General features: G+C 37.8%; 3 protein-coding genes across 3 annotated transcripts; all 3 read left to right on the forward strand.

The window, feature by feature from the left end:
* The first annotated feature begins 5,225 nt into the window (after positions 1-5,225).
* LOC148176372 (uncharacterized) lies at positions 5,226-7,811 on the forward strand. The gene is made up of 3 exons (XM_088035068.1): positions 5,226-5,391; positions 5,424-7,466; positions 7,510-7,811. Exons 1-3 carry the CDS (start codon positions 5,226-5,228, stop codon positions 7,809-7,811), a joined length of 2,511 nt encoding a protein of 836 aa, XP_087891194.1.
* Positions 7,812-7,957: 146 nt separating this feature from the next.
* On the forward strand, positions 7,958-12,459 carry LOC148176373 (uncharacterized). The gene is made up of 8 exons (XM_088035069.1): positions 7,958-10,776; positions 10,817-10,922; positions 10,972-11,549; positions 11,592-12,014; positions 12,071-12,130; positions 12,192-12,260; positions 12,316-12,396; positions 12,447-12,459. The coding sequence occupies exons 1-8, from the start codon at positions 7,958-7,960 to the stop codon at positions 12,457-12,459; spliced, it is 4,149 nt and encodes a 1,382-aa protein (XP_087891195.1).
* A 2,452-nt stretch (positions 12,460-14,911) lies between these two features.
* Positions 14,912-15,880, forward strand: LOC148176374 (uncharacterized). The gene has a single exon (XM_088035070.1). The coding sequence runs from the start codon at positions 14,912-14,914 to the stop codon at positions 15,878-15,880; it is 969 nt and encodes a 322-aa protein (XP_087891196.1).
* Positions 15,881-26,033: the final 10,153 nt, after the last annotated feature.

Genomic DNA, 26,033 nt, shown 5'->3' on the forward strand with positions numbered 1-26,033 from the left:
AGGGCAGCTTTACGCCGGAGAGCATTTAGGTCAAAGTAAGGATTCTTTTAAATTTCCAAAACCAGGCAGATAAAAGATATTGGGCGCCACTGCGGTTTAACACTATCAGCAACCCCCGCAGAAGGTCACTGAAATAAGGCTGTGAATTAAATGAAAATTACTAAAACAAAAATTGTCTATTAATGAACTCTACATGGTTGGTTAAATTCTGACTAATTCAAGTTAATGGTGCTGTGAAATTGCTAAGTCAAGACATCTGTGAAGTAGGTCCTGATCGAACAATTTATCTAGTAACTATATGAAGATTCAGATCTGTATCTTTTACAAAATGAAAATACACACAAAAGACGCGAGCTTAACGCTACGGCATGTGTCGCTCACTCACATGTCGGTAAGGGCATTAAAACTGCCTACCAACTCGCCCTTCTAAGTCGGTAGGAATACAGGTACAGATACTTAACTTAACTTAATACGGTGAAATGACTTGAGGTTCTCGGACGCAAAACTAAAAGGTACCACTTATCTTTGGTGTTGCTTGGATCGCTGGCAACGGGTCGAGGACGACGGCATCCGCAATAAGGATCGGGACACCCGAAAAGTTAGATGATAGTCCTATGTCCTCATGGCTTTCAGGATGGAATTTCAAGCGGTATAACGACTGCGATTGGGACTCTCCCAAAGAACGACTGCGATTGGGACTCTCCCAAAGAAGTTTCTAAATTGAATTTAAAGTTAACACGGGTATTGCGAAAAATTCCATAATTACCTCTAATCTAGAGAAACTTCCATTCGATACGCTATAGTCAGAACGACATCCACTGGTGGATCGACGGTAGAAATTAAGATAATATAATCGGTTTACACCGGACGTGAAACGATAATTCTTCGCACCTCGTGGGACGGTATCGAAAGTCACAATGTCTTTCTCATGACGGAAATCTCTCGCGGTACTCGATATTATACGGCGGTAAAATAAATCGCTTAAACCCGTAGTGAAAAAGTGTAATATTTTGAATTCACCGGAAGTCACAATCGGTTATGCGTACTCACGACGCTTGTCGCCAAACACTGATCGAAGAAAGTACCAAGATACGCTAACCTATGACCTGACAGGTGACAAGCCGGTACCTTGCTTACATTTGAGGTTCATTGTACTCGAATGGGACCGAAACATAAACGTTGTGAAGAGATAAGAGAAGATAGGAAAGTTGAAACGGGATTACCGAACCCAACGTGAAATTCGGATGGAAAGTTATAGCACTTCCACTAGCTGAAATTCTGAGGCGGTAACACGTGGTTGATCCGCTGCCTCAAGGCGGCCACAATAGAAAAATAGTTCCTAACACGGATACAAGGTTAGATAAACGGAATGAACGGTAATTAAACAAAAATTTATCTCATACTGACAAAACTAACGTTTCAGTTTTTGAGATGATAGCTTTACTCTGGCTACGATGTTAACGCCGTGATGTTATAAACCCAAGCATCTGAAGAAGTCCCTAAAGTATTTAATTATTGATTATGCCCTTCTTCACCGGCAAATTTTTGAAACGCTACACGACATACGGATTTATTTTCATGGATGATTCGATTATAAACAATATTGATCACAGGATACTATTCTTATTTCAGTGAATTAATTGTTTGGATAGGAAATTCACAACTTATTATTTACATAATAATTAGTTCGAGTAATTTTAACATAACTAGATCTGTCTGATACCATGTTGTTTCGTCTTTGAATTAAAACAAAAACGAAACTGCCATCTCTGCTGTTAACCGGTATTATTCGTATGATCTGAAATATCGATGATTGAGTTTACAACTTATTAGCTTATTACATGTTTTTATGGTGCTAAGTTTTCACTTAAGGTAGAGAAAAAATACAGTACCTTCCATATCTTGATGTTGTAGTCAGGTCGTTGGAACTTTAAACACTGCTCGCCAGAACTAAATTTCGATCAATAATAAGATACATATAGTTTCTTAGTTGGAAGTAATGGAAGTTTAAGTACTTTTAAATAGTTTTTAAATATTGCCACATAAGCATTAGCATTCTATGTTTAGCAGAGTTTCGATTAGAAATACCGTTTTATTATATATAATATTATTATTATTGTCGTCTCCCTGGACAGGCCAAAGCCCAATTACCAGGAGAGAAAAAACAAAAAGAAAACCAAAATTACAAGAAAGAAAAAAAAGTAGTGTTAACGAGAAAAAAATGATAGAAAACAAATGGAAAAATAATAAAGTACATCGAAGAATAAACAAATTGAAATGAAATAAAATGAAAATATTTCTAGAGTGCACGTCAGACCTTTGTAGCTGCGCTTTATCACGCAGTTAGCGTTATAGCTAAGGCTAATCGTCACTCAACTAGCGACAGGATCTCATTAAGTGTGCTACAGAACAGATCACATTTGTGAGCGATAACGTTGAAGTTAGTTGCAGCAGTTTGAATAGGAGACATTTTGCCGATGTTTATGTTGCATTTGTTTAAGTAGAAACAATGACACAATTAAACATTTTATATACAAAAGCAACACAAGACATTCTGCGTCTATAAGCACGTGAGACAACATTATTAATAGATCGTCGTGGTTACACTCGCGGTCAGGATAAACCCCATTCTGTTTAAAATGCAATACTCTAAAGAATCGACGTTGTTTACTTTCCAACTCATCAATATACAGGGTCCGGCAACACTTGTGTCCACCCCTAAAATCGTCTTTAATTTTAAAGTTACAATTTTGAAAATTTGCATACGCTCATTGTTGACAAAGCTCTAGAAGCTGACGCAAAAATTCGTCTTTTATCACGGTTTGGTTGACGTCGCGACGCCTAAGAAGTATAATTTTTAGCGATTTTTGAGTTTTTGGATTTGGTGATATCCTGGATGTGATATTGAAAAGAAAGTTTGCGGTCAAATGTTACACCCAAATCTTTGACTTCATTTAACCTAGGAAGAACAAACCCTTGTAAGTTGTAATTGAATTCAATAACTGACTTACGTCTTGTGTAAGAAACTCCAGCACATTTTGCTACATTTAAATCAAGCGAGTTACGTTTAAAAAAAAAAAGTAGGCAGGTTTTACCATGGCGTACCTGACTTTTAGAGTCGAATATTATCTTATTGCACTCATAATGTGAAGGGTGTAAACAGACTATTGTGTCCGAAAATTAAAATTTACGACATCATCAAGTAGGTAGAAAAATGTGCACCCGTGCCTCTTCTAGGTATTAGCGCGGAGGCTCAAGATGATTGTTGATCCCTTCACCGTGTTTTTTTTAATGACGTTGATAAGCTTTTAATTTTTGTTTATTAATTTAAATTTTAAACAAGTTAAAAAAATCGAGGGCTATCCAGTTTTAAAAATTTTAATTAATTAATTTAATTTTAATTTTTAATTTTTAATTTTTAAAGTTTTTAAAATTTTAAAATGAGAACAAAAAAATTAGCATCATTTTAATGTTGGAACATGTATTTTACATAACTATAAAGAATTTTCGAATCACTTTTTGACATGGCAATGTAAAGCAACCTTTATTGTCATTGTGACTGACATACAAAGTAAATTTTTGACACTTGCCGTGCCGTTTATAAATTTTAAGGTTATAAAGACAGTTTACAATTTTTAAACATCCATCAATTTGATATGCAAAATTTTAATTTCGCTATAGTAATTCAAAATTTAATATCAACAATATGTTTCCGAATTTGCGAAATAAATTATAAACATTAGTTTCCTTTTCATTGTTTTTTCCCAGAACGGTACCATTTGCACTCGTATTTGACATACGCAAAATTAGATTTCTATCGCAATCCAATTTTGCTGTTTAATTAATCCACAAATAGGTACTTTCCAGAATCTTTTGTAAGAAGTCTGTTTAACTATTTGTTCTTAATTCTTTAATTTGTAGAAAAAGTGGGGACTTTAAGTCGAACATTAAAATGTCGTTAAACTAAAACTAATCTATTTGGAGTGGTAATATGTATAAAGACGACCAGTAAGTAAGAAAAATTATTTTGATGTTAACTGTTTGGCGAATTTTGTTCACTTTGTTTTCTTTACAACCTATTTCATGGCAACCTTGGTTAGATCAATCCAATGAAGAAGATTGAAAAATTGATGTCTCTCGGTTTTTTCAAATTAATAAACAAAAATTAAAAATTTAATAATGTTTTTAATCATCTCGAGCTAATACCTAGAAGAGACACGGGTCCACATTTTTCTACCTACTTGAAGATGTCATAAATTTTAATTTTCGGACACAATAGTCTGTTTACACCCTTCACATTATGAGTGCAATCAGATAATATTCGACTCTAAAAGTCAGGTACGCCATGGTAAAAGCTGCCTACTTTTTTTTATACACCAATTGGCGACGTTGTCTAAGTTGCTCTGCAAAGCCAGACATTCTTCCTGCGAATTTATAGACACAGCAAGTTTAGTGTCATCTGCATACAGTGAGCAGAAGCCACGTACTGAGTCTGGTAGATCGTCAATATAAATTAGAAACATTAAAGGGCCAAGATTAGAACCCTGGGGTATACCGGATGTTGGAAGATAAACTTGTGACGCATGTCCATCCACAACTACACAAACTTCTCTATTGACAAGATAACTTTTAAATAATTTTAGTAAATGGTTATTGCAGCCAAAATCCGCCAACTTACGTAAGAGAATTGAATGATCTATTCGATCAAAAGCTTTGGCTATGTCAATATATAAAACATCAACCTGTCTATGCATATCAAGATTTTTGTTTAGGCCACCACCAATTCATAAATCCACCCCCTCTGTACCAACTGAGGGTGGCAGGGTGCGGTGAGACATCACAAATCAGTTTTTGAGCATTCAAAATTCTAAACTCGAAAGAGTAACTCGTTGTACCGAGAATTCAATAAACATCCAAAAACCATTTGAGTCGAATCACTATTCCGTGTTACAATATTCCACCGTGAGGTGAAACATTGGTCCTTCGAGCCGGATTCCCAGATACTCAATATTCAAATCGTCGTCCACCAGAGGATTCCAATCAGCTTCGTGGAGCAAAGGTTAGTGGCTCTCAAATCTATTCTTAATTATTCCTGTTTGCCGTTATTCCTAAGTTAAACAAGCTTCAATTCCACCAACGTGTACGACGAAAGCGGATCACCGGATAGTCTCGATTCAATCAAATCATTCAAAATCATTTTTATTCATTAATTCGTGTTTAGCACAATGACGAAAATCGAAGAACTCAAAATTGTTTTGGTAACGATACCCGAAAAGTTCCGACGCATTCAAGATTACGTAAAAGCCTTTGATCTCGCGAACAATGGCATTAATCGGCTAGTAGCGCGCAAACAGATTCTTGAAGGGTTACGTAAGGAATTTGAAAAACGCGGTACGAGCTAGAAGCGCACGATAGTAAAACAGAAGCAGCAAAACGAAGTAACCGCGATTCGCGAATTGCGTTCGAAAATCAGTATTGCGATTTGTTAGGCGACATTCTTGACTTAATCGAAAGGTGCAAAACAAACTCAAAATCTAATCAAATCAATAATATACCCAACACAGTTAACGCGAAATTCATAAAACGAACTTCATCGAAGCCGACACTTATTACCAAACCTAATGTTAAATCGCAATCTTGTATATATTGTAAGTCTCCAGAACACAATGTTTTTGTCTGCCCAGAATTCGTTCACCTCACTGTATCAAGCCGCCTCGAAAAGGTGTCCAAATTAAAACTTTGCGTAAATTGTTTGAGGAATAATCATTCGGTGACCAACTGTCGCATTGCAAACGGATGCAAAACTTGTGGTCAACGTCACCACTCATCACTTCACCTAGACAATGAAACACCAAGCACATCAAAAACAATCAATAATCATGCGATAAATGGTAATTTAGTTCATAATTCCACTTTATTAGCCACTGCTGTTATCTTAATCAAGTCCGCGAATAACAAATTCAAACGCTGTCGAGCTTTCCTAAATGCGGGATCCATGTCCCATTACATAACGCCTCACATGTGCGCAAAATTGGGTCTAGAGCGTAAGAAAGAAAGTTTCGAAATCAAGGGTATCAGTGGCACCACCACTAATTCTAATGAAACGGTAGCGATATCCCTAAAGTCACGGTACAACGCGTATCAAGCAGACAATATCAAATGTATTGTTTTAAATCAAATCACAGAAACTTTACCATTAACACAATTGGACACCCTGGAAATTCCAAAGAATGTATTTTTGGCCGATCCGGAATTTCATAAACCAGCTGCAGTAGATCTGTTAATTGGTAGCGGCTTGTTTTGGTCTTTATTATGCGTTGGTCAAATTGCACTACCTGGGGGTCTAATTCTACAGAAAACGCACTTTCGATTTGTTGCCGCCGGACCCCATCATAAACAAATCATGCCGAAATCGGTTTGTAATCTGGCAATGACTAACAAGTCCCTAGAAAACACAGTAGTAAAATTCTTTGAACTTGAAGCATCTGGTACTACCTGTCATAAACCCTTGTCGGCAGAAGAAATGGATTGCGAGACCCATTTCAGGGAAAATACGAAACGTGACATTTTGGGGCGTTTTGTAGTAAAGCTGCCGATCAAGCATAATCCGCTAAAAATCGGGGAATCTAAAGGTCTTGCAATTAAACGGCTTAACCACCTTGAAACTAAATTTGCAAGAGAACCGCAACTCGAACTAGATTATTCTAAATTCATTTCGGAGTACCTCGCTCTAGGTCATATGGAACTTATCCAAAATCCCGGCACAACGTGTGTATTTCTCCCACATCACGCGGTACGTAGGGAATCCAGTACAACCACAAAGCTCAGGGTTGTTTTTGACGCATCCGCGAAAAGTTCTGATGGTACAAGTCTCAACGACCACCTATTGCGTGGCCCAGTAATTCAACGCGATTTGTTCTCGATTATAGTAGAATTCAGAAGTCATCAATTCGTTCTAAATGCCGACATCGCGAAGATGTACAGGCAAATTCTTGTCAATAATAACGATGCTTACTACCAATTGATAGTATGGCGTGACAATCCCAATAAACAATTAAAAACATTTAAATTAACAGCTCCTACGTATGGCACAAAACCTGCCAGCTTCATAGCGACGCGGTGTTTGAAGGAACTCGCGGATACAAACGCGCGAGAATTTCCCATCGCGAGTCAAGTAGTTCTAAACAATTTCTACATGGACGCCTTATTAGTTGGAGCTGATTCTGTAAACGAATTAATCACAATTCGAAAGCAGGTAGTAAACATTCTCGAACAGGGAAAATTCGAATTAAGAAAATTCAATTCTAACAGTTCCGCGGTTTTACCCGAAACTTCTGGCGTGTCGTCCCAGATTGTTGATTTGACCAAAATCAAAATGGGCAATGGACAAACACCAGCAAGCAAGGGAAACCAAAAGAAACGCTGTTCTGGCCACATGTTCGGCCATTCTCGGGCAGTACTCTCGGGTTACCCCTCCCTGACATAAGGGATGGTACCCATTCATTTTAGCCAAGATAAGACAAGAGTTTAAGCAACCATCAGGGCAAGATCTCCAAGTTTTATCCGAATCAGTTTTCTTGTTGCATGTAGTGTTAGTTATAAGTGTAAATAAAGTGTTACATCAAATCCTTAAGAGTTTACACACCCAAACTACCCGAGCTAGGGAAACACACAGTTCCCCCTACATAAATTGGTCCTTCGAGCCGGATCACGACGGCGACAACAACAACACGGTTAATCATCACATATACACTATACATGACACGAAACTGAACAATCCTCATCAGAGGCACTGGATCCACTTGGAGTAAAGAAGGAAAGCAGCGAAGCCATCCACTACAGGAGCACCAGGTTAGTCTGGCCATTTCCTTTGTCTACAAACTCCTCACCTTTTTATTTCGATTGCTGTTAGAACGTTTGCATATTTTCGTATATTTCGTACATTTCCTTTCGAATTATGCCTGCGGAAGATACGACGAAAGCATTAAGAGCCAAACGTGGCCAAATAAAAACACGCGCTACGAGATTTGACACATTTTTGAACGCTGAGGAAAACAAGTCAAAATTTGAGGAAATAAAATCGCGGTTACAAAGTTTTCTTCCGAGTATTAAGGAATTCGAGGACGTGCAGTTGCAGTTGCAATTAATAGACAACACTATTGACGATAACGAGCTGACTCAATTTGAAAACCATTTCTACAAAGTCGTCGGTGTTGCCCAAGCCTTAATTAATAATGGTCAAACGAAGCCTACTGTTTCAAATTCGGAAAATTTGCCGCCGCCAACGTCCAATATCGCAGCATCAAAGGTACAACTCCCAGAAATTGAGTTACCTTCTTTTACTGGCTCATTTACTGATTGGGTTGCATTTCGCGATAACTACAAGGTGCTGATACACGAAAATGAGCAATTTAATGATGTTCAAAAGTTTCATTATTTGCGAACCAGCCTAAAAGACGAAGCGCGTCAAACTATCGAGCATCTAATCACGACACAGGACAATTACATGTCCGCGTGGGAACTTTTACAGGAACGTTATGAAAATAAACGATTAATCGTGCAACACCACATTAATTCAATTTTTTCTATTCCAAACACAAACTATCGCGACAGTAAAGGTTTTCGTCAAATGCTGCAAACTCTAACTTCCAATCTAAAGTCACTAAAATCTCTCGAACGACCCATAGAGTCATGGGATGATCTTTTAATCCACATCATTGCGTCAAAATTTGATAAAGGTACTTTAAATTCGTGGGAACTCACACTAAACAAAACTCCGCCAACAGTTAAAGATTTATCTAATTTTTTAACACAAAAATGCCAGTCCTTGGAGGCGATGGAAGCAAATCCTTTCAATAAATCGGTAAATTTCATTCCGTCAAACAAAGGTCAAAAAACGTTTCGTCCAGTCACACACGTGGCAATAAAGGATCAACAAAAATGGCTTATCTGCCATCAACCACACAATCTGTATCGTTGCCCCAAATTTACTTCCCTGTCGGTGGAACAACGTATAAAGGAAGTCAGACGTCAAAAGATTTGCGAAAATTGCTTACGCGGAAATCATAAGGCCGATTCGTGTCAATCGGGAACGTGTAAAAAATGTTCTCAAAAACACAACACATTATTACACCCAATCGAAATAAGGGAACCTCCCGCGTCCGCAGAGCCTTCAACCTCCACCGCGACGCTTACAAGTCTTAACATTTACAACAAACTTATCTTATTATCAACCGCATTAGTACATGTCTTGGATGCCAACGGGAAAAAACATCAATTACGAGCTTTGTTGGACAGCGGTTCACAAAGCAACTTTGTAACGGAAAGAGCATGTAAATTGTTGAAATCACATTTGCAAAAAACAAATATCTCGGTCTACGGTTTAGATCAGAAAGAAACTTCCATCAAAAACCTCACAAACGTTAAAATACGCTCAAATGTCAATGAGTTCAAAACAGACCTAACCTGTTTGGTCGTATCCAAAATTACCGAAGATTTGCCATCCATTTCATTCTCCGCTAACTGCCTCGACATACCCAGAAATATTAAATTAGCGGACGAATCCTTTCATCAAACGGGACCGATCGACCTACTTATCGGCAGCGAATTATTCTGGAGATTGCTATGTATCGGTCAAATTCGTCTTAATCAAAACGGCACCATTCTGCAAAAAACTAAATTAGGATGGATCATTAGCGGGCCGGTTCCACAGAATAATTTGCACATTGCTTCAATAGACAACAGTCTGAAAAGGTTTTGGGAAATTCACGAGTTTGAGTCCAATAAGCCCCTTTGTTCGAATCCAAATGTCGACCAGTGCGAAAACATGTTTCATAAAAATACCCACCGCGATCCATTGTCCGGAAGATATGTTGTAAAGTTTCCCTTTCGGAATGACCCTCCTAACTTAGGAAATTCCAAAGACATAGCAATAAAGCGATTTAAAAGTACCGAAAGAAGGATTCACCATAACGATGGATTACGGGTCCAATACAATAATTTTATGAGGGAATACCTAGACCTCGGCCACATGGAGCTTGTCGCACCACAGGATGACGAACCCTCTAAAGCTTATTACTTTGCCCATCATCCTGTCATAAAAGAAAGTAGTTCTACCACTAAATTACGGGTAGTTTTTGATGGTTCGATGAAAACAAGTAACGGTCAAAGCTTAAATGACAATCTCTTCACGGGTCCAATTTTGCAACAAGACTTGTTCTCGATTCTAATTAGATTTCGTACGCATCAGTACGTCATGTCTGCTGATGTCGAGAAAATGTACCGACAGATAATGATGCACGAAGAACATCGCGATTATCAACGCATACTTTGGCGCGACGATCCCCAAAAACCCATACAAATTTATCGGTTGACCACTGTAACATACGGATGTGCCTCTTCGTCCTACCTTGCGATAAAATGCATGCAAGAGTTAGCCAGAGCGGAAGCTGCTAATTTTCCCGATACGTACGCAATCATAACTCGGGACTTCTACGTGGACGACTTATTAACCGGTAGCGATTCCATCGAATCTCTTTTAAAAATTCGGGACGACGTCATAAACATACTTAAACGAGGAGGACTCAACCTTCACAAATTCTCATCTAATTGTCTTTCAGTGATTCCTTCAAATAGTACTCACGTCGTAAACGACAAAATCTCTCTAGACCGCCAGTCTGAAACAAAAACATTGGGCATTTTGTGGAATTGTTCTTCGGATACAATAAAATATTCCGCCTCTCTTGAAAACATCAACACCAACAGAACCAAACGCGGGTAAGCACAATCGCCCGTCAATTCGACCCTTTGGGATTAGTGTCCCCGATAACCATTACTGCCAAAATCATTTTACAAAAAATCTGGTCACTTGGTCTAAACTGGGACGAGTCCTTGCCGCACGACCTTTTTACGGCATGGTCAAAGTTCTTACAACACTTTGACGAAATCAATAAATTAATTGCACCCCGCAAGGTGATTTTTGAATCAAACACAAACGAAATCGAAATCCATGGTTTTAGCGATGCTAGCCAAACTTCTTATGGAGCTTGTGTATACGTACGCACAAAAGACAATAGCGGTAAATACCACATTCAGCTACTCTGCGCCAAAAGTCGAGTAGCCCCTTTAAAGGCACTTACAATTCCTCGCCTAGAACTGTGCGGAGCCCTGTTGTTAGCTCAATTAATATCAAAAGTAAAAGAAGCTTTCGTGATCGAAAATATTAATTACTTCCTGTGGACTGATTCAACCATAGTTTTGGCCTGGTTACGAATGGCCTCAAACTCTCTAAAAAGCTTTGTTTCGCATCGAGTAGCAGAAATTCAGAATCTAACTGCTTCAAACGAATGGAGACACATCAGGTCAGACCAAAATCCCGCCGACATATTATCTCGCGGAGCTACTCCGAGTCAGTTACGCGATTCAAAATTATGGTGGCACGGGCCGTCATTTTTAACAAACCACGAATTGACAACAGACATTTCATCCAGACCAGTACCGCCGTTTCAGATACCCATAATTAAGTCAACTTGTTGTTTGACTATTGCATCGTAATCTAAGCATAACAAAAACGAGTTAGACTTATGGGCTAGATTTTCTAGTTTCACTACACTGGTGAGAGTTACCGCTTACCTACTGCGTTTTCTCAAAAATACGCGCAATTCCTCGGAAAAATTCAAGGGCTACCTAACCGTGGAAGAAATAAAGGGTGCTCAAAACCGCGTCCTTAAATTAATTCAAACTGAGGCGTTTCCCGAAGACATTCACCAAATTCAAACCCATGGCGAGTTACACAAAAACAGCCCATTAAAACCATTACACCCCTTTATCGACGGAAACGGTTTATTACGCGTAGGAGGAAGATTAAGCCAAGCTTCCATTCCCTACGACGCTCAACATCAAGTACTCTTGCCCAGAAAGTACATAATCACGAAGTTAATAATCACACAATATGGGTGCTATTCTGTAAGTAAGTGGTTACGCTCCAATCACTCAATTGAGTTGTTAGGCGTGGGGTGCATGATTACTGTAACAACTTAAAAAAAAATGCTATTCTGTAATCAAATTTTAGTCACTATAACAATCACGGTGATTACAAATTCGTTGTTATATTAATCACCGCTGTTTTATGGTGTTAAGTGAAACAACGGTAATAAAATAGGACATTTCAAAAATTTGTCACTCGTGGACAGCTGTTGTCAAAAAATGGCTTTGGCTTTCAACATCTTGTTTCACCAGGCTTTTGAGCAGGAATTAAGAAGGTAGTCTTTTATAAACAATAAATGTTACAATTTTTAGTTTTTTCAACATTTTTAGAAGATTGCAACGTATTCGATCGCGACAATTGAGAGATCAATCAAACCCATTCGCAATTCCCGAAACTGCGTTTAAAAAATTGTATAGACTTCCACAGGCTATTGTTTTGGGAATACTTATTCCTGCTGTAGAACCCTTCATTAATGTTGGACAAAGGTCTACCTATATACCAATACATTTAAAAGTAAAAACAATTATAGTTAGCTGTTTATACATTTAAGATTAAAAATCTCGTACTTTTTAGGTTTTGGCCACTTTACACTTTCTAGCTCAAGGTGCTTATCAAGCTAGTGTTGGCACTGATAATCTTATTGCTATGGGACAAAGTACAGTTAGTAAAATTATAAAAGAAATTGTTGAAATACTCGCTATTAATTTGCTTCCACATTACGTTAAATTTCCCACAGACGCAAATCATGTGCATAGAGTGAAACAAGGGTAATTGGAATCTTCACAAATATATATAATGATCTTGACTGCTTTAGTTTTCAAAACAAGTTTAATTTTCCTGGAATATTGGGAGCAATTGATTGTACACACGTTGCAATCGTCTCTCCACCTGCAAATGATCCTGTGCAACCAGCATTGGCTTATTTTAATCGTAAAGGATTTTATAGGGTAAATGTACAAACTGTAAGAAAACATGCTATAGTTTTCCTCCCCAAAAAAATAACAATTTTAGATTTGTGATTCTGATTTGCTTATACTTGCGATTAATGCAAGATATCCCGGAGCGACTCACGATGCAGCCATTTGGCAATTGTCATCAATAAATAGGTATCTGCAACGTAGATTTGAAGAGGGAAATTTGGATTCTTGGCTACTTGGAGATTCAGGTTATCCTCTTGCCCCTTATATGATGACGCCTATAATGGGGGTGCTAGATATTAACAGACCAGAAGGGCGATATAATTATCGCCATGCCCAAGCAAGGAATGTAATTGAACGATGTTTTGGGGTGTTAAAACAAAGATTTCGTTGCCTACTTAAGCACCGTGTGCTGCACTATTCGCATCGAAAGGCAGGACTAATAATATATGCCTGTGCAGTATTGCACAACATTTTAATACAACAAAATGTGCGAGTTGAAGACGTTGATGAAGACGAAACTTCCTCGGAAGAATCCAACGATGAAGAAGTTCTAAATGATTATAACATTAGTACGTTAATTTCATATTAAAACATTTCGTTCATGATTAATTTTCAGATGTAGATATTTTGGCGACAGGAAGACGTATTAGAAATAACCTTGTTGCACGTTTTTAGTTATTTTTAGTTATCTTTTTTATGTTACTTTTGTATTATGTGAAATAAGATTTTAAAGATTACAGAATCAAGATCTTGAACATTTTTAATATGCACTAAAAGAAGTACGAACAAAACAAAATCCAAACATCAAAATTAAAAAAAAACAAAAATAATCAACTAGCTACTCTACGTATGTGGCAATGCTTCTGCAAGACGATTTATAGAACAAGCCAAAGTATTAATCGATGCAGCAAAATTGTTTAATGCATTGGCCAACCCTAAACTTGCTTGCTGGTACACGTCAGCTGCTTCGTTAAGTGCAGTAGAACTGCTTCTTTTTTTCTTTTGAGATGTTATTAGTTTCTCGGTTTTCTTTCTTTTGTACGGTCTTTCAGAGGCTCCTCTAACTTCCTCCTCAGTAGATTCACTGTTATTAATAATTGTAAAGTTTCGAGAGTTGTCATTTCTAACTTCAGCATCAGCAGCTTTATTACAGTTATTAACAGGTGAAGAGATGTCATTTTCGGTATGATCAGCTGAACATCCGGGTACCAGCTCTTCGGGCATATCTTCGCACCCATTGACGGAAACCCATCCCAAAAGTCCCATTAATTTTTCCTCCATGTCTGATAACTTTCTGTGATGATTTTCCCCTCCCCCAGTTGCGCTAAATTCTGTTTGAACCTCTCTAGCTCTCTTGCGGGTCCGGGCTTTAAATTCAACAAAATATCTGCGCCACTCTGCCGGAGACTTCTTTGGACCTTTCATACCGTTCAAAATTACTGTTATGTTTTCCCACAAATCAGCAATATTCGTCTTGTAAATAGGATTTGTTTTCATTGTAAGTAAACTTTTATTTTCAGGTCGACCAAGAAAATCGACTAAAACTTCATATTGAGCCGCAGTAACTTTGCTTCCCCTTTTCTTTTTTTCCAAATCCATTCGATCTTAGTTTTTAAACTTTGAAATAATCATAGATTTGACAAATCAGTCATTTGTTAGTGACAAATAAACTACTTTTTATGATAACTTGACCTATTCATAATCACCGTGATTGACACTCTTTGTTATAGTAACCGTGATTTGGGTTAACCGTACAGAATAGCAATTTGTTCAAAAGTTATTACTTAAGTGATTAGCAAAATTGTTCATAACCACGTTGTTAGGACAAACACGTTTTTTACAGAATTGCAATAATTATCATCTACAATATTTACACGCCGGAACACAAGCCACGCTATCCGCCACCAGGCAGAAATTTTGGCCAATGTCCGGATACATAACTACCAGGCAAATCGTCCGATCTTGCGTAACATGTCGCATAAAACCAAAGGCGTATGAGCAATTAATGAGTGATCTGCCGGCCAGTCGCGTTACACCTTCTAGACCATTTTTAAGAACGGGAGTAGATTACGCCGGTCCTTTCCTACTAAAAAACGGTTACGGACGCACTAATAAAACTCTCAAGGCTTACATTGCCTTGTTCATTTGCCTAGCAACTAGAGCAGTTCATATCGAGCTTGTATGCGACTGCACCTCCTCCACCTTCCTTAACGCTCTGAAGAGATTCATGTCACGGCGCGGAAAAGTTGATCATCTCTACTCTGACAATGGTTCAAATTTCGTAGGCGCAAATCGGGAACTTAAGGAATTAAACACGCTGTTCCATTCTGACAGTTTTTACCAACAAGTGATTAAACAATTAATCACCGACGAAGTTCACTGGCACTTCATTCCGCCCCGCTCTCCCCATATGGGAGGATTGTGGGAAGCCGCTATAAAATCAACCAAACACCATTTAAAAAGAGTCATCGGAAAGACTATTTTAAATTACGAAGAAATGTACACGCTTCTGACAGCAATCGAAGCGTGTTTAAATTCCCGACCTCTTTCCCCGTTATCCAACGATCCTTCCGATTATGAACCTTTGACCCCTGGCCACTTTCTGATTGGTGCTCCCCTGCGAGCTCCCGCCGAACCCGACGTAACCGAGGTTCCGGTCAATCGCCTCTCCAGTTATCAGCTGGTAGAAAGACTTCGTCAAGGCTTTTGGAGAAGATGGTCCAAGGAAGTCTTGCACCAGCACCAACAAAGATATAAATGGGCCTCCCATCATAATTCCCCTGAAGTGGGCACCTTGGTGGTAATTAAGGAGGACAACACCAATCCTCTCTGCTGGCCCATGGGACGGATAACGGAAGTTCATACAGGCAAGGACGGAAAGGTGCGCGTGGTGACAATTAAAACTCGAAACGGTTTAGTGAAACGTGCTCTAACAAAAGTGTGCGCCCTGTTCAAAGACAGTGAGGCCATCTAGCCTACCTTTTTATTAGCATGTTAGTTTTAATTCTTATTTTGTTTTTGTTGTTAATGCATGTTAGTTTTAGTTTTTTGAAAATGTTTTTAAATTTTCAAGGCGGGGAGTATGTTCGGGCCACATGTTCGGCCATTCTCGGGCAGTACTCTCGGGTTACCCCTCCCTGACATAAGGGATGGTACCCATTCATTTTAGCCAAGATAAGACAAGAGTTTAAGCAACCATCAGGGCAAGATCTCCAAGTTTTATCCGAATCAGTTTTCTTGTTGCATGTAGTGTTAGTTATAAGTGTAAATAAAGTGTTACATCAAATCCTTAAGAGTTTACACACAGAAACTACCCGAGCTAGGGAAACACACAGTTCCCCCTACAAACGCCGTTTCACACTCCACTTGGATTTTTACTGTGTCAGTTGTCCTCCAGGTGTGTCTCTTGTCATTCAACGCTCGTCAACCAGTAGTCTTCAACCCTCTAGTCAATTTCTAAAGTACGCTGAGCCGTTTCTGCACACTAAGTTCAATATGAGTTAGATTTATTGAAGCCTGTCATTCTAACGTCAGTGAAATTTATAGTGGACCAAATTGTTCATACAAAATTCAAAGGAGAAAATTTAAACTGGTTTCTTAGCAACACGCCAGTGTATCCTCCAGACCATCTCCACGCGGCCTTGTGATTGGTCAACTTTGTCATGTCTTTTTTCAGTTTCTGTTGGAGCTGGAACTTTTTTTTCAGCAATTTACACATTCACACCTTTTCCCGATATCCCCGGTTTCCGGCTAGGCATGAGTTCTGGGACACCCTGTATAGTGACAATGGTTCGAATTTTGTCGGGGCTAAAAACGAATTAGCTGAATTCTTTAATACGTTAAGGCAGTCAGAACCGGAAATTACGCGCAAATTGGCTATTTAAATACGAAATGGCATTTCATTCCAGCAAGATCCCCACATATGGGTGGTCTGTAGGAAGCCAATATCAAATCAATGAAAAGACAACTGAAAACAGTAATGGGTAACGCCCATTTAACATTAATCGAGTTTCAAACACTGTTGGTTAGAATTGAAGCGTGTTTAAACTCCCGACCATTGCTACCACTAAGTCCCGATCCAAATGATTTGCAAGCCTTAACCCCTTCCCATTTCCTGATTGGAGAGCCATTAACAGCACTTCCAGAGCCCGACCTCCAAGAAGTTCGGATCAACCGATTGTCCAGATGGCAGCTGGTAGAAGGTCTTCGACAGCATTATTGGAATCGGTGGTCCCGCGAATACCTAAGCAGTCTCCAACAGCGAACCAAGTGGAAGCAAGACGAGGTCCCCGAGAACCTCGTAGAGGCATTGGTGCTACTCGTCGACAATTCACCTCCATTGTGTTGAAAGATGGGCCGTATCGCAGAGGTACACCCAGGCAACCACGGTCATTGTCGGGTGGTCAGCGTTCGTACCAACCAAGGCGTCATGAAGGGGTCAGTGAAAAGGTTGTGTCTCCTATCCATTCAGGACCAAGGGTAGTGACTTGTATAGTGCGGACTTCAGTTTCCGCGTGAAAGACAATTCGCATTTTATTATTATTTTTTTTCTTCCTTTTATTGCCTTGCTTTTCTTAGTCATTTAAGTTTGTAAGTACATATGTTTATTCGTTGTTATTAATGAATTTGTTATTTTGAATTGTTAGTTAGGCATAATAATCTTGTAAATATGATATATGAAAATACGATTATTGAAGTACTAAGTAAGTAGCTTCAAGGAGGGCAGTATGTTTAGGCAACCACCAATTCATAAATCCACTCCCTCTATACCAACTGAGGGTGGCAGGATGGGGTGAGACATCACAAATTAGTTTTTAAGCATTTGTAACGGTCAAAATGCGCGGTGGTGAAGATAGCGAAAATTGCGCCCTGAATGGTATCATTCGCGAGTTTTATTTGGAGGAAGTTACTTGTTTGGAACCAAGTAACCACACTTTCTTCTGTTACCTGTTCCAGGGGTGGCTGCTTGGACACCAGTTGCCTCAATTTTAGAGTCCACGTTTCTTCCCTTATTTTGGTTTTGGTCTCGTTTTTTTTGTTGTCCTGGTGATCCTAAAAGGTTTAGTATCAATACGGGAGTCATTGTTGTGTCGTAATTCCTGTTGTAGTCAAATTCCCGCATGTCTGAAGACTTCGTCGGTTTTCCGCTGAACATTTTGTAAACAAACCACATAACCCTACTTCACGATCAACTGTCATCCAGATCGCCCGGTTATTTTGGTTATCGTAGGTTGGTGCACTGTCCCTCGTGACGTGTTTCCCTTTTTTTGTACAAGATGTTGAGGGAGGGCCGGATCTTCGGTCATTTTTGGTTTTGGTGTTGTCATAGTGCGGATTGGTGTGTAAACGGGTGCAAAAATCCTAAGTTTTGGGAATCATCCTTGTGTATCCTGGATTTTGGATGAGGGATTCCTAATCGACGTAGTCGGATAAGTGATTAGCAACCCAGATTTTTTGGATTGGAGAGGGATTAATCCAATCCTTGTACGACCTGGTCGGATTTGAGGGTACCACCAATCGCACCTTCAGTTAAGCCATCCTCCATCACAGGCTTTCTTCCTTTTTTTTCTTCTTTCTTCCTTTCTTCTGTGGTTTCTTCGTCGTCCATTTGGTGTCCTTCCGTGGAAGTTCAAGTTCGTGGTTGGCAGTCCCGCTCCGGAGTCTTCGACCCAGGCAGGAGGAGCCGTGTTCCTGCTGGACATCCCGGATTCCCGTTGAACCGTGGGAGGAGCAGCGACACGATAAGTACCCCTATGTAACCACGCGAACGGGTAGCTTAATTAAGTCGGGAGAATAAATGCGTTGACAGCTGTCCGCGTGTTTCCGCCGTTCGCGCACATTTTCTGACTTCAGCCTACGGGATTTCGCCATTTTGTAATTGTCAATGATAAATTAATTAATTGGATAGTTTTGTAATTTTGTAGCTTGGTAACATTAATTCTTTTTTGCTTGTAATATTTTGTTAAACAGTCATTTGTGTAATATACATATTTTTCGTTGGTTAATCTTTTTTTTTTGTCGTTTATTTGTGCCTCCGAACTACATTCGGGTTTGAGTAGTAGCCTCCTTGAGTCCGCGGTCTTGTACAAACCCGTGGCGCTCTCATACCATCTTGTTGGAACCCCACCCTTCTCCATTGGGGTAGTCGTGGCCGAGATCGCAACCGGGCTCAGGGGGTAAGAAGGAGCAAGGAATTGTTCCGGAGGAAAGGAGCGTTACACATTCAAAATTCTAAACTCGAAAGAGTAACTCTCGTTGTACCGAGAATTCAATAAACATCCAAAAACCATTTGAGTCGAATCACTATTCCATGTTACAACATTCCACCGTGAGGTGAAACAATTCTGGCATAGGAATTCAGTTATTTCAACCAAGTTTGTTGATGTAGATCATCCAGCAAGTCCGGACTAAGGGGCGGGCTAAGGGTGCTGTAGCACTGGGCCCCACTTTTATTGGGGCCCCTTCTTGATATAGAAATTGAAAAAAGTACAAATCTAATACGGAAATTCTTGCAAAGTTCTATAAGTCAGCAAGCATGTTTTCGAAGAATCTACAATAATTAGATTGCCGACTAGGTGGCCCTCGAAATTCTGTAGATCTCACTTTTTTCGTGAACCTCGCTTTTCCGTGGCGTTGGATTTTAATTTGAGATTGTTTATTTGTTATACTATGAAACAAAGATAGCCTCGAAAAAATTAGGTTTACAAAAAACCGAGTTCTAAAGAATTCCGATGGCCACCTAGTTAATTGCATTTTGTCATTTAACATTTAGCAAAGAAAGTGTTAAGATAACTTCATATTTTGTGGTTTTCGTTTTTTAAAACTCTTTTTCCTAAAGATTAAGATTTTCCTAAAAATTTTAGAATCAAAAAAAGAATAAAAGGTTTTAAGAACCTACGGGCTTCGCTATTAAAAAATCAGACGGGCTTCGTCTTTCGTGGTTTCTGAGCCTATTGCAAATTTTATTACTCATACAATATAAGAAGAAAAAATATAAGACACAGGGTGTAGTCTCCCATTTGGGCACCATGTCATAGCAAGAAAAAAAATATACAACAGAATCTCGCGAATTTATATAAATTGGTGAGTTTCTATGAATGCAGGCGATTTCCGAGTTGGTGTCCTGTAAGCCATAAAATGAGGCTGTTGTAAATCAGTAATAATCATCTCCTAATTACCCAATTTACGATTTCTTTTGTGAATGTGATGCGGTACGACTCTCGGCTAAGTGTGGTCGATCTTTGTTCACAACATCTGATGACAGGGGTGGAAAAGGAAAACAACAAACCGTCGATAATAGAGCAGCAGTTACAAAACTGGTCCAAAAAAAAATATAAAGAATAACAGAGTTCGCTCTCTTACTAAATTTCTATTTAATCAAAGAAATAAAAAAAATTATAAATAAATAGAATATTGACGTAACATGATGTTAACGGGGATGATGGAAGTTACAAAATTTGTCCAATCTTTTACGGTCGCTTTGGGTTTGAGAAGCCTTGGTACCTGTCATAGGTCCCAACCATTTTATGACTTAACAGAAATCGCCTGTAAATTCGTTAAATCGCAAATAAACATTGCATTTCAATATTCTCGATAATAAGAATTATTATACAATTTCGAGATTTTCGCTGTCATATTTAAAATGGACATACAGAAAAATGGTCGAGTCAAAAAACTTTAGAACATTTTGAGATTTCAGCAATAATTATAAATGGGTTACAATAATTTATATTTTGGAACCCATTGTTTGGAAACGACCTGTTTGTTTAAGTTTATTTATTCATAAATTGGTATTGACTCGAGGCTGAGTTCACCTGATTTTGTCGCTGATTTTCTTCTGATTTTGTCTAACTTCCCCTGATTTTTTTTTTTGATGTCGCGACTAACTCCTGATTTTCAAGTCATATTATCTGATTTCCTATTGATATCTTAATGATTTTCCCTTATTGTTTGTCTAGTGATTTCTTATTAATGACATGACTTGTCAGAGGTTAATACTTGTCAAAAAAGGCACACACTTAACTTCCTTTTATTTTCTCGCTAATTTTTCCTGATTTTCTTTTGATTTCGCCTAACTTCTCCTGATTTCCTGGTTTCCTATTGAATGCTCCTGATGTTCTAATAATTTTCCATCGATTTCGTCTAACTTTCTTTGTTTTTTGTATTTCGTCAAAGTTTCTCTGATTTCGTAACGAATTCCTCTGATTCATAGTGATTGCCTAACACTCATTTTCCAGGAAGGTTAATCCCAGAAGTTAATAATTTTCAAAAATGCCATACGACAAACTTCCCTTGATTTCCTTGTGTTTTCGATTAACTTTCTCGGATTTCCTTGTAATTTCTACTATTTTCTCCTGATTTTTTTAGTGATTTCGTCTAACTTCTCCTGATTTTATAGTGATTCTCGAGTATTGATAAGCAGATCTGCTGTTGAACTCATGCAATCACACAATAGATTCTCAGTTTATGAAGAAAAAATGCTGTTGATAATTTTTTATGGAATTCCCCAGTTACCTTTCGAAACATTCTTTTTAACCGAAATAGGGACCTAAAGAACTCATTTAGCACACTCAAAGCAAATGCTTGTATCCGAAACATGAGTAAAAAATCGTATTTTTTTGTAAATCGAGAGTACGATTCCGTAATTAATTAATGTCGGATTATGTTTTCTTCACAGCTCGGACTGATTTTAATAAGTGCCGTTTCTCTCGTGGAAAACTATATTTTATGTATTTAAACATTGTTTAATTATAGATGTTACATTTTAGGATATTCAGAGTTCTGATTTTTTTGTTAAACTTCAATAAAACGACCATCAGGATGTCCTGTCCCATTCTTAAGAGATTTCGCATTCTTCATTCCTTGTGAATTTATTGTTCTCTTCGAATTCATCTTTATTTATCGGTTTATTTATAATGAACATTATTTTATCCAATCCTTCCAATCCAATACCTCCTCCTTGAACAATTATCGGCATGATTTTAAGACTTAATTGGAGTACTCACTACACAATAGTACCAAACTACCGAATAGCAGATTTTGTTATTGATGAAAAACATCGGCAAAATGAGCCACTCGACTATCCCTGTCTGATGGTCGGTTTATTTCTGGTGAGAAAGGGTGTGGAGTGGATGTCGGTACTTGTCAAAAGTAACAAAACTAACTCAAGTGATGGTGTACTCCTTTTGTGTAATAAGTACGTTAATTAAATCATACACATTTGCATTTTAGTCTCTCTAATATCTATGTACTGCTTTAGAACGATTAAAAGTCGGCCGAGTCGTAAATGGTACTTACGTTTTGGGGTATTTATGATGAACGGTTCGGTTTTTTTTTGTTAAACTACAATAAAACGACCATCAGGACTTCTTCATCCCTTGTTAATTTATTGTTTTCTTCGAGTTCATATGAACTGGTTGAGTTCATATGGGGTGATGTCGATTTAGAATTAAGAATTAAATTATGAAGAATATTTTATTTATATCATCAGAAGAGAATAAGTTAGGATTTATTTGTAGATATGTTTTTTTGTAACTTGACCCCGTACCAAAATTACACGCTTGCAATAAAATTTCCATGGGTAACTGTTTCGAGAAATATCCCAATATGCGAAAAATGAATGAAAAATCGAATTGTCTCGATACGCTACAGTTTCTAGAGATAATAGAGTACGACTTTGTTGTAGTAGGTCGGGAATGGATTAAAATTTAGAAAAACGAAATTCACTACACGTTCGGTTCTTTGATTTTGCTTTAAGTAATAGTCTTCGTCCCCCGGAAGGGGCTTTACATCTGCCTATACTAGATTTCAGTTCTTAGCGAGGTCCAAAGGTCGAACCTGGCCCGAAATTTGAGACTGTACCCAAAAATTGTGTCGAGGAATGTACTTTTTAGGGACATTTTTAAACACCAAAAGTTGCCGACATGTATGACAGCATTTTGACAGGAACGTCATAATTGAAAACATTGATGATACATTTACATTTCGCGTTGGAATAATATCAAAAACTGTTGAATTCTTCCGAAAATATGAAGTTATTGTCTTACAAATTGAGATGGTTTTAATAAGTGGTTTCTTTGTTAGTTATTAACACTGAAGTAATAAAATCTCGCTAATTTTTTTGAAACAAGAATGCTTACTCAATTAAAGGATTGAAGAATTTTGATATATATTGCCCCAAATTGCCTTTGTATAAGTTAGGGGTACCTTTTTGTAAAGTTTTGCAGATAGAAATTGGTTTTTATGGTAGAGTCCCATTGTGCCGCAGTTAAGTATGCCAACAATGGAGCAATACCGCAAATATTACCCTGTCATAAATAATATGCTGCTGGTCTTGCCCAGGTCCGCATTGTGTAGTGAAGCGTAATATTAACGCAAAATTTTAAAATTCACCTACTTTGAAAAAATAAGTAACTTTTTGTAATCTTGGATCATTCATACAGTCTGATCTTTGGATATGTGATATGTAACTACTTTAGACTATCTACTTATATTTATTATTGGTTCTTAATGATCTGATAATGCATTTAGAAATATGAAATATTGTCGTCATTAATCTGTATTTATTGTGACAAATTTTTGCCGTTTCACTTTTATCTGTTGAATGATGGCACCAACCCTTACTATTACAACGTAGCTCGCAGGTAGTACTCTCAGCGTGTAAACAATCCCGGCCCTGTGGAATATCGGAACAATATGATTTATTGTGGGTACGGTCAGCTCTCGGAGGGCTGTGGTAATGACTAGATAATTTTTATTTCGCTGCCATAAAAACCAATTTCTATCTGCAAAACTTTACTGGACGTAACCTATCATTGCGAAGTCTTCAATGACAGTTTACGCATCGGTCGAGTTATTGAAATGGCCGGTATCTTACTTTTTAGTGTTTTAATACGTACTTTCAACTTACAGTGCACTTTTTAAGAGCCAGAAAAGTTTAAAAATTTAAGCTTGTAGGTTAGAGTAAACAAATCTATTTTGACAAATTGACGTATGACACGGTATCCCCATCTTCTTCAAAACATCCCAACTAGTACCAACTTTCATGCATTTTACTAACATAGTACAATATACTGGTCACTCATGTATACTAGTTGACATTAAAATTGGGGCCTCGCTATGAATTGAAAAGAAGTATAGACTTTCGATAAAATAGCCCCAATCTATTTTTTGATAGTCGGAATTTCAAAAAAGAGCCTGCTAGATACTTGGTATTTATTATACAAAGTGTCAACAAATGTTTGTCCATCAAATGATGATGACGTGTGATAAACAATAATGAATTCGCGCTTGTAAAGAGAAGTTTCTAAAGATGCTTCCAAATGTTCAAGTGTAAGTTACGCATACTTACCGAAAACACACATTGATGGTCAAAGAGATCCTGAATTAATTAATTAAGCCAAACTCAATTATTAAATCAATCTCCGCTTTCGTTTATCGCGTATTTTAATAAGTGCCGACACAAAAAAAACCGCTACCGTACATGTTGTGTATACAAAAAATCAGACCCTTTTGAGATGTTTATGACTGCCCTCTCGACTTAATGGTCATGGTTTTGTCCCCACGAAATTGACGTACGGCGAGGCTCCAGAAAACACAGGACTCGTACCCAGAGTTTTAAAAATTTATTTCGCATCTTTTCGAACTCGAAAATCTCAAGATCAAAGCGAGAAAGTGGCACGCGTTTTAGTATAGAGTTAATTTTTTGTTTATGGATTCGATGAAAACGAAAGATAGTTTTCTAGAAATTTGTTCGGTCGCTTCGATGAAGTCACATCCGGATCTGCTCTAGAAATAAAAATTGTCAGATTCATTTTTGCACAGAGCTTGATTGCTTGTGTATTGTAATTTTGTATTGAGCATATATTCTTAGTACTGCTAAAAATTTACAATGTCTTTTAGAAAATATGGAACTGGCACTGCTAAGCGTAAGGTAAATTCTACACCTACATAATTTTTATATTTTATTGACCTTTATTACATTTTTCAACAGAAACGACAAGAAAAATTAAAACAAGCCGAAAAAAATCCAAAACTAACCAGTTTCTTTTGTGAATTAGATAGTCGAAAAACAGCTTTGGAAGAAATCAAAAAATGCAATGGAATTGACGAATATTTTCAAACCAAAAACTTCCACATTCGAAACCGACAATACTTTTTATAATTTATCTAAAGTTGCTTTACCAATAGATGAAGGTAACATGGATAGTTTACCTTGCTCTTCAAAAGCTTTGCCATCGTTGGATAACACTGATTTCAAATGCCAAGAAATAAATAAAGATCTAGCTTTATGGCCGTCGGTGATTGACGACGTATTTATCAGTGAATGTGTACAGAAAGAAATAACTTATTTTCATAACCATGGCGACAATTTTGAGAAATCTTTGAAAAAATACGAAAACCAAAACAGACTGTTATCTCTTAAATTATTCAAAGTGTATCATCCCAACGGAGAAGTATTTAAAAGAGACTGGTTGATGTATTCAAGCCCTACCGGAAGTGTGTTCAGTTTTGTGTGCAAACTTTTCAACAACACCAGTGAAAATTCCTTTGTTAAAACAGGATTTTTCAAATGGCATAAAGCTGAAGAAAAAACACAAGAACAAGAAAACAGCTCTGATCATCGGAAATATACAGGGTGTTAGGTAACGTTACGGCCATAGATAAAGGGGTGATGGAGGCAGCCGTGAAAAGCAATGTTTCGAAGTTTTTTTCGGGTATTCTTGAACCGTTTAAGAGTTGGAAGGCTTTGAATGTGACCAATCAGGAAACAATTTGCATAAGGTTACAAAAATTTGAATCAGAGTTAATGAAGGAAATTTTTTGTTTGTTGTCAAACTGACAGTTCTTATTTTTTATCAGTTTTCTACAAAAAGTATACAGTTTTTTTTACCCCATCAACACGCAGATATTATCTGCTAAAACGCAGTATTGAAGCCGTAAAAGGAATATTTGTTGTGAAATCACTTTCAGCAACAAGGTGGTCGCCCAGAGAAGATGCCTGTAAATGACTAGCTTTAAATTACAAGGAAATTTATAGTGTACTCTCTCTGATAGCAAGTGACAATGAAGAAAAAAAAGATACTCAAGCGGAAGCAACATCATTAGAAAAGAAAATAGACAAACTA

The sequence above is a fragment of the Gnatocerus cornutus genome, chromosome 4 (genome assembly GCF_029298725.1).
Source record: "Gnatocerus cornutus isolate USDA-ARS CGAHR chromosome 4, icGnaCorn1.1, whole genome shotgun sequence".
Taxonomy (NCBI): Eukaryota; Metazoa; Arthropoda; class Insecta; order Coleoptera; family Tenebrionidae; genus Gnatocerus; species Gnatocerus cornutus.

Excerpts from the sequence above, each read along its gene's own strand:
- LOC148176372 (XM_088035068.1), top strand. The coding sequence starts at position 5,226 with ATGACGAAAATCGAAGAACTCAAAATTGTTTTGGTAACGATACCCGAA. Across the intron at positions 5,392-5,423 it reads TAAGGAATTTGAAAAACGCG|AAGCAGCAAAACGAAGTAAC; the intron begins GTACGAGCTAGA and ends ATAGTAAAACAG. Across the intron at positions 7,467-7,509 it reads TTCTCGGGCAGTACTCTCGG|CCAAGATAAGACAAGAGTTT; the intron begins GTTACCCCTCCC and ends CATTCATTTTAG.
- LOC148176373 (XM_088035069.1), top strand. The coding sequence starts at position 7,958 with ATGCCTGCGGAAGATACGACGAAAGCATTAAGAGCCAAACGTGGCCAA. Across the intron at positions 12,015-12,070 it reads ATTGAGTTGTTAGGCGTGGG|TCACTATAACAATCACGGTG; the intron begins GTGCATGATTAC and ends ATCAAATTTTAG. Across the intron at positions 12,131-12,191 it reads TTAATCACCGCTGTTTTATG|CTGTTGTCAAAAAATGGCTT; the intron begins GTGTTAAGTGAA and ends ACTCGTGGACAG.
- LOC148176374 (XM_088035070.1), top strand. The coding sequence starts at position 14,912 with ATGAGTGATCTGCCGGCCAGTCGCGTTACACCTTCTAGACCATTTTTA.